Source organism: Lissotriton vulgaris, chromosome 8 (genome assembly GCF_964263255.1).
Source record: "Lissotriton vulgaris chromosome 8, aLisVul1.2, whole genome shotgun sequence".
Classification (NCBI taxonomy): Eukaryota; Metazoa; Chordata; class Amphibia; order Caudata; family Salamandridae; genus Lissotriton; species Lissotriton vulgaris.
The window spans coordinates 1281250933-1281266742 of record NC_141696.1 but is presented as its reverse complement, the minus strand read 5'-3'; the positions used below and the strand labels follow the sequence as shown (position 1 = coordinate 1281266742).

The 15810-nt window shown below is 47.2% G+C and overlaps 1 protein-coding gene across 1 annotated transcript in view; it reads right to left on the bottom strand.

Annotated features, from left to right (window-relative positions):
* Positions 1 to 15810, bottom strand: part of XPO4 (exportin 4) — a 451711-nt gene that overhangs the window by 206086 nt on the left and 229815 nt on the right. Inside the window, exon 7 of the mRNA XM_086935208.1 lies at positions 1402 to 1514. Within this exon, the coding sequence (XP_086791334.1) occupies positions 1402 to 1514 (113 nt within the window). The remainder of the gene's footprint in view (positions 1 to 1401; positions 1515 to 15810) is intronic.

Sequence of the window (15810 nt, the reverse complement as noted above, 5' to 3'; positions counted from 1 at the left end):
TCGGACTTTTATGTTTTAACAGTCCAACAGTACATTCTGACAGACATTTTCCGAGTTAATGATCCTAACTAAAAGGAGAACACCTATATCAAAGGGTTAGCTTGGAGAAGGATTTGTAGGGGCGGATACAACAAACTTAATGCAAACTACACTATACTAAAGGACTAGAAGATTATTTTAGTCAGGTTATGTTCTGCTTGTTTCAGATTTAAATAAACGCACATCAAAGCAGATTGAGGATAACCAAATGGCCACACATCAGAAAACTGCCTGATTAACTATACCTGGTTAGGAAACATAATTTGTGAATCTGTGACAGATGCGCAAACATATGGAAAAAATGTACGCCAGCAACTTTGCTACCAGAAACCAGCTTGGCTAAAAGTATAAGAATCGCACGAACACAAAACATGTGCTCTGAAATGCGAAAGCTTGAACTGATAACGCAGCATGTCCAGACAAAATATTCAATTAAGAGCGTGAAGGAAACCGTAGCCATGTAACAAATGGTGTCGACAGAGAAACCTACAACAGAAACTAAATGCCAGACAGTACTAAAAAAAATAACTTCAAGCACTTCACGGATCATAAACCGCAAAGAAACCACTCAGAATCTTACAACAACTACTATTGTCAGTACTTAGGAAGAATCTAATCTTTTTCATTTTGGTGAAAATAAAAAGCACATTAGCTGTAAGAATATATAGACGTCCGGTCAAATATATAAATGTACAAACATTTGATTTAAGTCTGAACTTGTGGGAACTGAACCCCGTCTGCGCGGACAGGCACTGCCCGACTGTACAAGCAGCTTGCACAGCCCGGAGCTGTTCCTAACACACAGCGCCTTTAAAAGCCTGCACAGACTGGCGCCCAATACCAGAAGACGTGTGTGCTTACCCTGTCAACACACTGCCGCACTGCCCTGTGTAATCAGGATGACCTGCTCACAGGAAGAAGACAAGCCAAACTATGCCAATACACGTATAAAACCAATACAAAAAATAAAAAAAAACGGTACTATAAAATTAAATACATTTTAATGCCATAAGGCTTAACTGCATCGCTTACAAAGAAACAATTTCAGACTGGGTGCAACAGCAAAGGTGTGTACCACTTTGACAGTGAAATAAATGAATGACCGGTTTCTGGTAATGTCACGAAAATAAATGCCTATATTACCAACATGGTACTATTTCTAAAATACACAGACAGCTCTTAAATTCGTTATGGTGATTTATTTTATTTTTCTGCTATTTTAAACACTACCGTCCATGCATGGCACGCACCACACGTCACTCACCTTCCCAGGGATACCCACGACAACAAGCAGGAAGTGTTGCGCTTATACCAGGTGCAAAAAGCCTGTGATTAACGCTGAAGTGGAGGAAAAGCACTTACTGCAAAGAACAGCTCCATGACTCTGCTGTCCAGGAGGGTCTCGCGCCAGGACTCCGTCGGCTTCAGCATCACGTTCTGCGTGGACTCGAACATCGCTATATAATGTCGGCCCAGTGATCTGGCGTCAAGGTCAACACAGCATCGGCGCTTGGCTTTAAAGCAACGAAAGGCCAGTTCCAAGAGGACCCTTTGAGCAGGAATGTCATGGAAAGAAACCCTAAGCCTCGCCACATACACTGCATACTCCATGCATGAGGCCCAGGAATAAAAGGTATTAAGCAGCGAAACAAGGAATGCGCCGGGAATGCCAGATAACAGCGTGAACGTAATTGTGCGGCATGCCATAGTGATAGGCTCACTTTGATAAGAGAGAGCCTAATGTGACAGGGGCAGAAGGAAAAGCAGCAACCGCAATTAACAGGTGGCACTATTCATACAGAACCAGAAAACACTTTATCAAACGCTTTTTCCGCCCGCCGGCTTCCATGAAGACCCACCAGGCTAAAGATAGACTCAGACTGCAGGCTGGCGTTCAATGGAAGTTACACGGAGGGAAACAGGCTGCTGCAACGCATTTTTTTAATCCGACAGTGAAGCAGCCAAAGGAAGCTCAGGAAATACAACAAAGAGCGCCCTAGCAAGGGGGTGTCGAATCTTCACAGCAGATCACCAACTCCACCAAAATTGTCCACATTGTAAACCAATGCGGTCTCCCTTAAGTCCTCTCTGCAGTGTGTGAATGCTAATGTAGATGAAACGGAAGTACCCACAATCCACCGGGAAGCTTCAAAATCCAACGTGAGGACTGGAGGCAAGGAGTATGCACAAATTTCTTTACTTTTACTCTCTACACCCTAATAAACACCAAATCAGTCACGTTAAACCAGAGTAGAAAATTGGTGTGGAAGCACACTGCTTCACCTCCCAGCAGGGTCGCCCCTAAGCATCATGGTAGATGCAGTCCGACAAGCGAGTACACTTGCAAAGTCTTTAGAGTGTTTCACCAGGTGGGTACAGATTAGTGCTGGCCATCTCTGGACACGGGTTTATAGATTATTATCTGTGATCAGCAGAGATTAGGCATTATTTGGGGTTGCTGAGCAGGCTGCCGTATCCTTGGAACGTAGTATCTCTCCAGGCGCGTAGGTGCCTCTCCACGAGCTCGTCAGCCCACAGCGGCTCGAGGGAGCCTTCAAGTAGAAAATTGGTGTGGGAGCACACTGCTTCACCTCCCAGCAGGGTCGCCCCTAAGCATCATGGTAGATGCAGTCCGACAAGCGAGTACACTTGCAAAGTCTTTAGAGTGTTTCACCAGGTGGGTGCAGATTAGTGCTGGCCATCTCTTGACACGTGTTTCTAGATTATTATCTGTCATCAGCAGAGATTAGGCATTATTTGGGGTTGGAGAGATACTACGTCGCTTGTCGGACTGCATCTACCATGATGCTTAGGGGTGACCCTGCTGGGAGGTGAAGCAGTGTGCTCCCTCACCAATTGTCTACTTGAAGGCTCCCTTGAGCCGCTGTGGGCCGACGAGCTCGTGGAGAGGCACCTGCACGCCTGGAAAGATACTACGTTCCAAGGATACGGCAGCCTGCTCAGCAACACTTCGCTGATATCACTTACACTGCACTAACACATAGCCTTTTGTCACAACGAAATTAGTGCTCCCGCGTAGGTCGTAGCACGCCCCGCCCCGTAGAGGGACGGGAAGACCCCCATGATGAAGCATGACACTAAGGGATTCTTAGTGTGTGAGGGGTATTTTAAAAGCACATAGTGCCCTCGTCTTGAGAGCCTAGTTCCACACCTATATATTAGATATTCACCAAAAAATAAAAAGTATTCACCTTTACACATTGATAGAATCCTTTTGTTTATGTAGTCTGCAAATTCACCTGCCTCCGTACCTGCACCCCACCCACCGGACCCAACACCGACAAGAGCCACCTCAAGTGCATCCTTCTCAACACCTGCTCCGTCCACAAGCACGCCATCGAACTCTGGGACCTCCTCGACAACACCAGACGTCGCCTTCCTCACGGAAACCTGGATGAACGGCTCCTCAGCCCCGACATCGCCATAGCCATCCCGGACGGCTACAAAATTACCCGGAAGGACCCCACCAACCGAACCGGAGGAGGAATCGCCATCATCTACAGGAACACCATCAACATCACGACCAACGCCGAAGACACTCTCCTCCGCCAAACACCTACACTTCCAGATCCATACCAACCCCAAAACCACACTCAGAGGAACCCTCATCTACAGACCCTCGGGCCCACGCACACAATTCAGCGAAACCATCGCCGACTTCATCAGCCCACACGCCCTAGTCTCACCCGAATACAGCCTCCTAGGGGACCTGACCTTCCACTTTGAGAACAAGAACGACAACACCACCACCACCACCACCACCACCCTGCTCGACAACCTCGGACTCAAGCAACTGGTGAACACCCCAACCCACTACGCCGGCCACACGCTCGACCCCATCTTCTCCGCCAGCAACCACGTCTCCTTCAGCCACTCCACCAGACTACACTGGACCGACCACAGCTGCATCCATTTCATCTTCAAGAAGACCACTTCCCAACACCACATGCAACAGATCCCCAGCAGATGCTGGAGCAAAGTCACCAGAGACCAGCTAACCACATCGCTGAGCCAGAACACCCCAGACACAAACAACGCAGCCCAGAACCTCGCACAGTGACCCTTGACCCGGTCACTACTACCGCACAGCCCCCGGGTGACCGGATTTTGCTGCCGCTACCTGCTTGGCCCTCTTGCTGCCGCCTCTTCTTAGGGCCCCTGCTCTCCAGGGTTGCCCTCGCTCCCCAGGCTTGCCCTCGCTCTCCAGGCTTGCCCTCGCTCTCCCCCGCTCCGCTTTCCCGCCGCTGCTCTCCTGCGGCCCCGCCTCCTTCTCCTGTCTCCCGCTCCCCATTCGTCGCCCCGCTCCCGCCTCCCAGCTGCTCCTCCCTCCCACTTCGCCATAAATGGCGGGGACCGCGCGAACGAGCAGCGGGCGTGCCGATTGCGCGCCAAAGGCAAGCCCGTCTACGCCCCTCTGCGCCCAGTGCCAGAATCCCCTGGACCCCGCCAGAGCCAGCCAACTCGACTGAGCTAAGATGCCGCCACCCTCGCACTCAACACCGTCCGACATCCAGCCTGCTACCAAGCCACCCCGAAACGCACCCACGGAGCTTTCACCTGCCGCGCCTGCTACTTCACCTGCACTCGGTCCTGCACCGCGCCAGCCAAAACAGCCGCCAACAACAACCACCTCAAGTGCATCCTGCTCAACACCCGCTCCATCCACAGGAACGCCGTCGAACTATGGGACCTCCTGGACAAAACGGCACCAGACGTCGCCTTCTTCACAGAAACCTGGATGAACGCCTCCTCAGCCCCCGACATCGCCATTGCCATCCCGGATGGCTACAAGATCATCCGGAGGGACCGCGTCAACCAGACCGGAGGAGGCATCGCCATCGCCCACAGAAACACTATACGCTTCGCGACCAACACCGACGACACACTCGCCACCGCAGAGCACCTGCACTTCCAGAATCACACCGACCCCAAGACCACCCTCAGAGGAACCTTCATCTACAGACCCCCGGGACCACGCTCACACTTCAGCGAGGCCATCGCAGACTTCATCAGCCCACTCGCCCTCGCCTCCCCTGAATACATCCTCCTAGGAGACCTCAATTTCCACCTGGAGAACGACCAGGACAACACCACGCCCTACTAGACTACCTCGCCAACCTCGGATTCAAGGAACTGGTCAACACCCCCACCCATTACGCCGGCCACACGCTCGACCCGGTTTTCTCCTCCAGCAACCACATCTCCTTCAGACACACCACCGAGCTCCACTGGACCGACCACAGCTGCGTACACTTCAACTTCAGGAAAACAACGACCCACCGCCCTCAACAAACCTCCTGAAGATGCTGGAGCAAGATCACCACCGACCAACTCACCACCTCCTTGCGCCTAAACCCTCCCACCAACACCACGGACCCCAACGAAGGAGTCAGCAGCCTCACACAGTGGATCACCGACTGCGCCGACACCCTTGCTCCACTGAAAAACCCTCCCAGCAACCTCAACAGCAAGAGAGCCGCGTGGTTCACCAACGATCTCAAAGACTCCAAGAAATCCTGCCGTGACCTCGAGAAAGCCTGGCGCCACAACCAGTCAACGGACAACATGACAGCCCTCAAGAACGCCACCCACAAACACCACCAGCTGATCCACACCACCAAAAGGTCATCACTCAGAGAACGACTGGACAACAACACCCACAACAGCAAGGAGCTCTTCAACGTCGTGAAAGAGCTCTCCAACTCCAACGCCAGCAACAACAACATCTCGCTTTCTCAAGACCTCTGCAACTCTCTGGCCACCTTTTTTCACTGTAAGATAGTCGACATACACGACAGCTTTGGCGCTCAGAACACGTACCCTACCACCGAACCTACACCCCCCACCACCACCATGTGCGCCTGGACTCAGGTCAGCACGGAAGATACCACCCACACGAACACCATCAAGTCGGGCTCCCCAGCCGATCCATGCCCACACCACATCTTCAACAAAGCCGACTCCATCATCGCACCCAAACTTCAGGACATCATCAACAACTCCTTCATATCCGCCACCTTCCCGGAGAGCTGGAAGCACGCAGAGATCAGCGCCCTCCCGAAGAAAGCCACCGCAGACCCCTCAGACCTCACGAACTTCCGCCCCATCTCGCTCCTCCCCTTCCCTGCAAAAGTAATCGAGAAAACCGTCAACAAACAGCTGACAGCCTTCCTGGAACAACTCCTGGTGGCCCACAGTGCTGGGCACCGCACCTACACCCACAGAGCACGCACGCAACCTGAGATTCATCCTGGACTCCTCCCTCACGATGACCAAACAAGTCAACGCCATCTCCTCTTCATGTTTCAACACCCCGCGCATGCTCCGAAAGATCTTCCTGTGGATCCCCACCGAAACCAGAAAGACCGTCACCCAGGCCCTCGTCACCAGCCGTCTGGACTATGGGAACGCCCTGTACGCAGGAACGACAGCCAAACTCCAGAAACTACTGTAGCAAATACAGAACGCCTCTGCACGACTCATCCTCAACATCCCTCGCCACAGCCAAATAACTCCCCACCTGAGAAACCTCCACTGCTCCCAGTCAGCAAGAGGGTCATGTTCAGGCTCCTCACCCACGGACACAAAGCGCTCCACGACATGGGCCCCGAATACCTCAACAACCGCCTCTCGTTCTACACTATCACCCGCCAGCTCCGCTCGCATCGCCCTCGCAATCGTTCCACGGATCCGCAAAACCACAAACGGAGGAAGATCGTTCTCCTACCTGGCCGCCAAGACATGGAACTCCCTCCCCGCACACCTTCTACTGACCCAGGACCATCTCACCTTCAGGAAGCAGCTCAAGACCTGGCTATTCGAGCAGTAAACAACCCCCCCCCCCCCTTTCAGCGCCTTGAGACCCTCACGGGTGAGCAGCGCTCTCTATAAATGTATTGATTGATACTATGTATTGATTGTTGATAATCTGAACATTTATTAGAACAGAGTTCTTTAATCTGTGGGGCGCACCCCCTGGGGGTCTGTAGATGGTTTCCCAGGCTGACGCAAATGTCGTTACAAGTACTTGTAAATGAAGATGGCATGGATAGGCGATCTTGTTTATTTGGGTTGCAACAGTCAACCACTGAATATAGAATAATACAGAATTAAGGTTAAGGAGGTCAAACAGTCGAAGAATAGAACGCTATAGCATTAAGGTAACAACGTTAGTGAATAGTTATTTGAAGATGGCAGCTCGCAAGAATGTAAGCATTCCACTTAGTGCCTCTTATGAATTAAATAGCTTAGAGCATAACGGAAGGCAAAACACTCAGGTCTGCACTTTCAATTTTGTGGCAGCTGCTGCTCACTTTGTGTCATTTACACACTCTAAAATGGCAGCTCAAGTGCAGCGCTTCACTCTACTCCAGTCCTTACTTTATGAACCTTTGCCTATTCTCCTGTGCCCTATAGAAGCAGCATGGCTTCCCAGAGAGCATGCTGCACACTGGAGGGAGCACAAAGGAGCCCCTCAATGGCTCAGACAAAAACAGTTTGCTTGATGGTGTTTAGTATGGTAGGAACTGCTGCTGTAATTGCCCTTGCCTGATGTTGCTCATAATCACTAGTTATTTTTCAATTAGTTTCTCAACAAGCACAAATCTGCACATGTAGCTTCAGTAAATGTCTTTGCATGATATGTAAAGCGCTCCGATACCTTTGGGTCTAGATAGCGCTTATATAAAACTCTAAAATAAATACATTTGGCGCATTTCCAGGCTGTCTTCATTTACATGCAACCCTTGAAGTGCATTAAAACATATGGGAGCTGTGATCTGGAGTGCTGTGGGGAGCTAGCGAGTGTGGTGCAGGGTAAAGGGGTGGCCGCTGGGTTTTCACTGTCAGGTAACTGCATAGAAAATGTGCAAATGATGAGAATGGCCACAATGTTGGCCAAGTGTGACATTGCCCGTTAGAGGAGATCCTTTCACCTCACTTCCCTCTCCTTTCCTCCCTACCCTAACTGAACGGTGAGTGGGAATGGAATCGTGTGCACAGATGGAAAAGCCAATATACCTTGCCAGAAGAATGATAGGATTTGGGGTAAATTGTGGTGCGATTACGGATTGGACTCCGATGACGGACGGGGGTAGGGCTGGTGCGTACAGGCTTTCACTATGATAGGTCTACTGTGGAATATTCTTTTGTTCTCAATTACAAAGGAAATAATAAAGTTGGTTTATAAAAAAAAGAATGCACAAACAGCATAAATGAAAAATAATGCAAGTTACACTAACCAATGGTAAATGTACTCTGTAAGGCTATGAAATCTCAGTTGGCAAATGCCATCACTGGCGCATTGAGGAATACTGACCTTTGTATTTATAGTGCTACAAGTTCTCAGCTTGAGACAGAAAGCACCATGAATACATAAGTCATTATTTTAAAATATTACACACTCTAAACTACCCTGCTGTAAAATGATGCAGTTTGAGATGAAACAAGTGCTTACAAAATATAGCTTTAGCAATAAGTAATCAAACTTTACCAAGTGCAACATTTTTTACAAGAGTATCCATTATTCCAGAAATCAGCTGATAATACATCTTCAATTCCTCCCCCAAAAAATCGTTATCATGAAGCTTTAAGAAAAACCATTGGTATTATGTAGCAAGAGATGAGCAAACTAAATGGCAGGGTTGACTAAATTATGCAGCAAGAAAAGATAAATGATAAGGCATAATGCAGCACCCTGTGTTTCGTATTATCTATTCATAATTTTTACGCATGGTAAAAGTCAGGGGAAATATTTCCCCTCAGTACCATTTTAGCACTCAAATACAGCAATAAACAACTTAAAACTACCAGTCAACCTTTCCAATGGCCTTCCACTGCATCAGCACACCTGCCGCCAGATTTTTAGTAACTATTGATATTGAGCTAGAAACAATTTTTTTGTTAAAATCTGCAGATTAAGCACCCGCTCGTGGATTATGTAGCAAATGCAGTAAACCCATATTCATGTGGAAATCGTATAATTCTAATGGCATTGGCTTTAAGTAACTCAGTCAATTAACTGCTAGTGAGACGGCTTGTTTCTTCTTTAGTTCTCTGCACCACCACCACACTCTTGGCTTTCAGACAGAAGCACCTCAAGGTCAGCACTAACCGTTCAGAGGCAGATGTTTTTTTGAATGGCGAGTCCAGGGGGGTGGCAAGTGGTGGCTAGCAGGTTTATATTTAGAAACATAGCCCTGATCCCCTTGACCCCGGTTACCTCAGAGTAATGTTTCAGGAGAAAGAGGAAAGGATCAATGTTACTGGACACAGTCAAAAGAGGTGGCCCAGAAGAGGGGGCACTGTGTCGAGGATCATTTTGCTTGTTTACAAATTGCAATAGGCAGCTTCCTCAGAGAGAGAGATACCCAAAGAGGGGAATGACAGAAGTGGTCTTTAAAAAAGAAAAAAGAAAAAAAAGGGGCTATCCATTAGTGCAGAAGATACTACTGCTAGGTGTGTATGTGCCCATTGCTGTCTTACCATGAGCCAACTAAATACCTCACAATTATGGCTGTTTTACTGTTGTTCCTTACTTGTAATAAGGCCCAAGCATTGTTCTTTGCTTTACCAGTGTTGGAAGTCCATGTTTTTAACAAAGGACAGAGGAGGCTGCCCACTCCACTAGACAGTAGCTAACATTAGTGAAGCAAGTGCAGGAGCACTGGGGTCGAGGGCTTGAGTAGCCACTGCATGACAATTATGACTTTCTCACTTTAAAAAAGGGACAGGAGCTTATTTTTCTTTCTAGCATTAGAACAGATGGCACCCTTGCACAAAAAAAGGGAGAGCCAATGTGGGAGCTCATTTATTTTTCTGGAACAGAGGGAGAGCCTATTTCAAGATTGGAATGATGGCCATGCATGGTGGGGAAGGGGAGAAAAAGGCAGTGGAGATAGCCTGTTACTCAAAGCTGCAGTTATCATTAGTAGAGCAGTTGCTTTAGGGTCCAGGAGTGTGAGTGGCTCACAATACCCCAATTAAGGGAGCAGCATTATTGGGTAAAAATCTGTTTTTGTTTGATGCATTTGAGGTTTTACATTCTCATACTTAGTGTGTTTATAAGTTATAGAAAAAGTACCTCTGACATGATCTCATTAGCCCCTGCACCGTAAGCATGGTCCTGTCCCTCCCACATTCCCAAGTCTTGCTATAAACCTTTGGATGTGCGACCGGACTTGAATTTTTTTTGCAGAGCAAACATGTTTAAAGACCTCTGTATTAGACTGTGACATATTACTGTTTTTCATAATATGTATATGTAGGCATGTGTGCATTCCAAGAATAATTTTAACTAATTCATGCTGGATGTTTTATAGATTTTTCAACAGAGAAGTGAGCGATAAAACATCTTCACAACTCTTCCTTTAGATATGCATTAACCACGAACTATTTATCTCAGGCTAGGTACCCAATACTGTGGTCAATAGGAAACAAATGCAGTTTCACCCATATAGTGCTAGGTGTTCCCTACAACTTCCTGGATCTGGCCAAAAAGGCTGACATGAAGGAAGATTTCTCCACGGAGGAAGTTTTAGAGGTTTACTTTTTTTTACTGAACAATAATACTGCAAATTGAATGCATAATGTTTTTAAAGTATTGACACATTTATTTATTTAAACAATACCCGTAGGTGTCTCATCGCTATGTGCTGGGAGGGTAAGCAGGGTGCAAGAGGGGAACCTATTGCTTAACCCCTTCGCTGCTAGGCCTTTTCCCCTCCTGTGCTAAGCCTTTTTTTGGCTATTTGGGGTAGTCTGCGCTTAGGCCCCTGAAACTGTTTGATCACATAAGGTATCCACGCCAATTTGCGTCCTTTTCTTCCAACATTATGGGAATTCTAAAGGTACCCAGGGTTTGTGGATTCCCTTGGAGGGGTCCCAGAAATTAGCCAAAATCCAGTAAAGATTTTGTTTTTTTCAGAAAAATAGGAAAAAACGGGCTACAAATGAAAGCCTCTGGGTTTTTCTCTGCAAATGTTATCAAAAAAGGGTTTGTGGGCCTGAAATCACAATTTTCCCAGCTTTTAGGGAAGGACAGTCTTTTGTCAGAGAACCAACATTTTTTACACAGTTTTGGCATTTTTCTGGGACATAGCCTATTTTTGCTATTTTTAGTGCTTTCAACCTCCTTCCAGTTAATGGTAAAAATGAGTATGAAAACAATAATGGAACCTGGAAAGCTATACATTTTAGAAAAGTAGACAACATTTTGAATTCAGAAAGGGGTCATTTGTGTAGATCCATCAAGGTTTCTTTATAGAAGCTAACAGTTAAATATTGGAAAAATTGAAAATTTGTTGAAAAAACAGTCTTTTGTGTCAACATTTTCACCTGTAACTTCTTGTAATTATGACAGCTCTTTGAAAGCTATATACAGTTACATCCGCGGGACCTTCCAAGTTGGGGGGATATTTAGGACTTGTAGGTTCACCAAGAAGCAGACAAACCCAGAGTCAAAAACTGAGTAGCAATTTGAAATGGCTTTTTATTATGTACCGGGTATGTAGCAATTATTGTGCGAAAATGTATACATGGAAACAGTGGTATGAAAGACACCTATGTATTTCTGAAGTGGGTACACATTATAGAGTTTAGAAACAGTACATATTTGCACATTTCCAAAATTAGGAATACTCATACTAGCATGAGAATTATTGGTCATTTTTCAAAATGACTTCTTTTTTACACAATGTCTTTCATTTGGAAGGCAGAATTGCATCAAAACTCAACAGGTAATAACAGTTGCTTTACAAATCTGAATTACCCTAAGTCTCCCGATAAAAATGGTACCTCACTTGTGTGGGTAGGCATAGTGCCCACGACCGGAAAGGGCTCAAAACCCAACGTGAACACACCACATTTTCACAATAAAATGTACCCTTTTTTGCGAAGTGTGTAGCTGTTGTTTTTGAACCCTAGCTCTGCCGGCACCTAGGGAAAGCTAGCAAACCCATACATTTTTGAAAACTAGACACCCAGGGAAATTCAGGATGGGGTGACTTGACTGCCTCCCACCAGGTTCTGTTATTCAGAAACCCTTGCAAACCTTAAAAATTGTCCCAAAAAAAGCAACACATTTTCTCCACATTTCTGTGGCGGAAAGTTCTGGAATCTGCATGTATCCACAAATTTCCTTCCACCCTGCGTTACCCAAATTCTTCCGAGAAAAATGGTACCCCACTTGTGCGGGTCGGCCTTGTGCCTACGACAGGAAACGGCGCAAAACGCAACGTGGTCACACCTCAATTTCACAGTGAAAAATTACCCTTTTTTGGCAAAGTGCCTAGCTGTAGTTTTTTAACCCTAGCTCTGCCAGCACCTAGGAAATCCTAGCAAACCTATACATATTTGAAAACTAGACACCCGGGGGAATCCAGGATGGGGTGACTTGACTGCCTCCCACCAGGTTCTGTTACCCAGAAACCCTGGCAAACCTAAGAAATTGAGAAAAAAAAAACAAATTTTCACCACATTTCTGTGGTGGAAAGTTCTGGAATCTGCATTGATCTACAAATTTTCACCCACCCCGCGTCCCCCAAAGTCTTCTGAGAAAAATGGTACCTCACTTGTGTGGGTCGGCCTAGTGCCTGCGACAGGAAACTGTGCAAAAAGCAACGTGGTCATACCTCAATTTCACAGTGAAAAATTACCCTTTTCAGGCAAAGTTCCTAGCTGTAGTTGGTGAACCCTAGCTCTGCCGGCACCTAGGGAAACCTACCAAACCCACACACATTTCTGGAAAGTAGACACCGGGGGGGCTTCCAAGGATGTATGGCTTGCGTGGATCCCCCAACGTTTCCTTACCCAGAATCCCTTGCAAACCTGCATTTTAGCTGGAAAAAACCCCCAGTTTTTTCACACCTTTTCGTGTGGGAAAGTGTGGCATCACCCGGCTCACACAAATTTCCTCCCACCCAGCGTTCCCCAGGGTCTCCCGATAAAAATGATGCTTCACTTGTGTGGGATGCGCAAGTACCTGTGACAGGCAAGGGCCCAAAACATAGTAAGGCGACATCAAAATTGCCTATCTCAAAATCATCTGCTTTTACAAGGGGGAGGGGGGTTGGTGGGTTGGGTTTTTGGCCTCGTGCTCGCCGGCCATCTAGGGAAACCTACAAAGCCCACACATTTCTGAAAAGTAGACACCGGGGGGCTTCCAAGGATGCATGGCTTTTGTGGATCCCCAACGTCCCCTTACCCAGCATCCCTTGCAAACATTGATTGTAGCTGAAAAAAAAAATCAGTTTTTTCACACATTTTTGTGTGGGAAAGTGTGGCATCACCAGGCTCACACAAATTTCCTACCACTCAGCGTGGCAAATTTCCTACCACTCCCCCCAGGTCTCCCGATAAAAATGGTGCCTCACTTGTGTGGGAGGCCCAAGTAACTGCGACAGCCAAGGGCAGTCCATCCAAATTCAAATTTGCCTCAAAAAATCCCTGGCGTACAGTGGGCTCCCCCCCCCCCCCCCCCCTCGAGGGGGTGGGCAGGAAGGCTGTAATTGTTGCGGGGGATGGGGTGGGCAGCCCCACCCTATTTCAAATTTGCCCCCAAAAAAATCCCTGGCGTCTAGTGGGCTTTTTGCCCACCCTGGCGGGGCAGATTGGGGGCTAATGCCCGACGCCAGGGAGTTTTTTGGGCAAATTTTAATTAGGGTGGGGGCTGCCCAAAACGGGCATGATAATGCCCCCACCCTAATTAAAATTTGCCCAAAGAATCCCTGGCCTCTACTGGGCTTTTTGACCCCCCCCCACCCCCACTGCGGGGGCAGATTGGGGGCTAATGCCCCCATCTGCCCCCAGGCAGAAAGGCTGTAATTTGTGTGGGGGAGGGGAGGGGGCATTTGCATGCCCATTTTGGGCACCCCCCATCCTAATTCAGATTTGCCCCAAAATATCCCTAGCGTCTAGTCGGCTTTTTGCCCCTCCGGGGTGCAGATTGGGGGCTACTGCCTCCATCTGCCTCGCAGGGAGGCAGAAACGCTGTAATGGTGGCGGGGTGTATTGGCGTGCCCGTTTCGGGCAGCCCCCACCCTAAAAAAATGTGCACACAAAAAAATCCCTGGTGTATAATGGGCTTTCTGCCCCTATGGGGGGGGGGCAGGTTAGGGGGTACTGTCCCATCTGAAAGCATAAAAGGAAGAGGAGACCACTGCGTTAGCATGATGTATGAAGGATAGTCTATCGTCAAAAATTACACCTACGTTTCTTGCCTTTTTGACAGGGATTGGAGGTAATCCTAAATCCGCTGGACACCAGGTCGGAGACCCTCCTGGGGCCAGGTTTCCAAAGACCATTCATTACTTCTGTCTTGTCAGAATTTAATTTAAGACAGCAATATGACATCCAGGAACTAATAGCCAGCATGCCCTTTCGTGAAATATGGATGCAGATAATGAAGACCATACCTTTGAAATTAGACTGGCTTTTTCTACTTTTCACCTATTTATGCTTTATTCTAGCACAAAGAATACAGATATTTCTGTGCCAGAGTTGTAGGTGGGGTTGTTACAAGTACAGTCCAGTGTAACAATGCTGGCTGCTCTCCTCTTTGCACTTGTATGCCCAGGTAGAACTTGGTACTCCATAGTGAAGTAAACAAGCGCAGCCACTTTAGTTAAGGCAGGGATCGCGCGGCAAATAAATAAGCACGCCGCTATAGTTAAAGCAGACCAGCCACAATTACTCATAAAAATATATAAGGAGGCTGCGTGCTGCGTTCTGCGTTGTAGGAAAGCACGTGGTGGGGGGAATAGGGGAAAATCATTAAAGAAAATAGTGCTAACAGACTAGATAAAGCAGACCATGTAACAACACAAGTAAAAAGGCCAGTCCTCATGGGAGGATACCAATGCAGACAAGGCGGTACCAAGGAGGGACTACTAAGCCTATTCATGAATCGAAAGCAACGATTTAGAAAGGACAGTAACAGGAGCTAATTGTAAAGATGGGTGGGGCTTCAAGTCCATTCCTGAATACAGCATGCCTCGCAGAGTAGCGCATTCCCTGCCCAGGCTCGACCTAAAAAGGGATAGAGACTGGTTTCAGTTTTGTGGAATATGAATTGGTTTTACTTTCATTAATGCTGTGATAATTAGATCTTCAAAATCTAAAGTGCTGCGCGCATAACAATTTGGTTTAGTACCTACATTTTGATTGGAAGGCGTTGCCTCCTGTCCCAAAAGTTGATGATGAACTCGCGAAATGTTTATTTTCAAGAATATGTTCTGCTTTGTAATCGGTTTACTGTGATTCTGTGCCCTCCAAACCTTTAACATCTGCTCAGGATTTTTTTCTTCTTCAGAACAGCTGCATATGTGTGTAGTTGCAAATATATGTTTGTGTTTGGGGGATGGCAAAAAGATTAGATATGCATGAGAGAGCCTTTGTGATTTTTAAGATGAATGAATTACTTTTGTGATTGTAAGAGTACCAACAAGGAAGTGATTAGAATTTTGGATTTAGAGAACCTCTTTTCTTGGACAGTCTTCTCTAAATGGAATTAGCCTCATGGACAGCATTTCATGCAGCTGCCCATCTGAGCGCCTGTGCAGGAGATCACATAGTTACTTCCTGATGGCCATTCTTTGGCTATTCCTGCAGGCTGCTTCGATGTAGAAGCCTGCCTGGCCTACAAAGCTATGTACTCTGCAACTTTTCATGAGGGCATGCTGGCTATTATAGTGTACACACACACCCAAATCTGAATATGAGCTCAGTGGAGCATCTGCAATTCATTATGGAAAT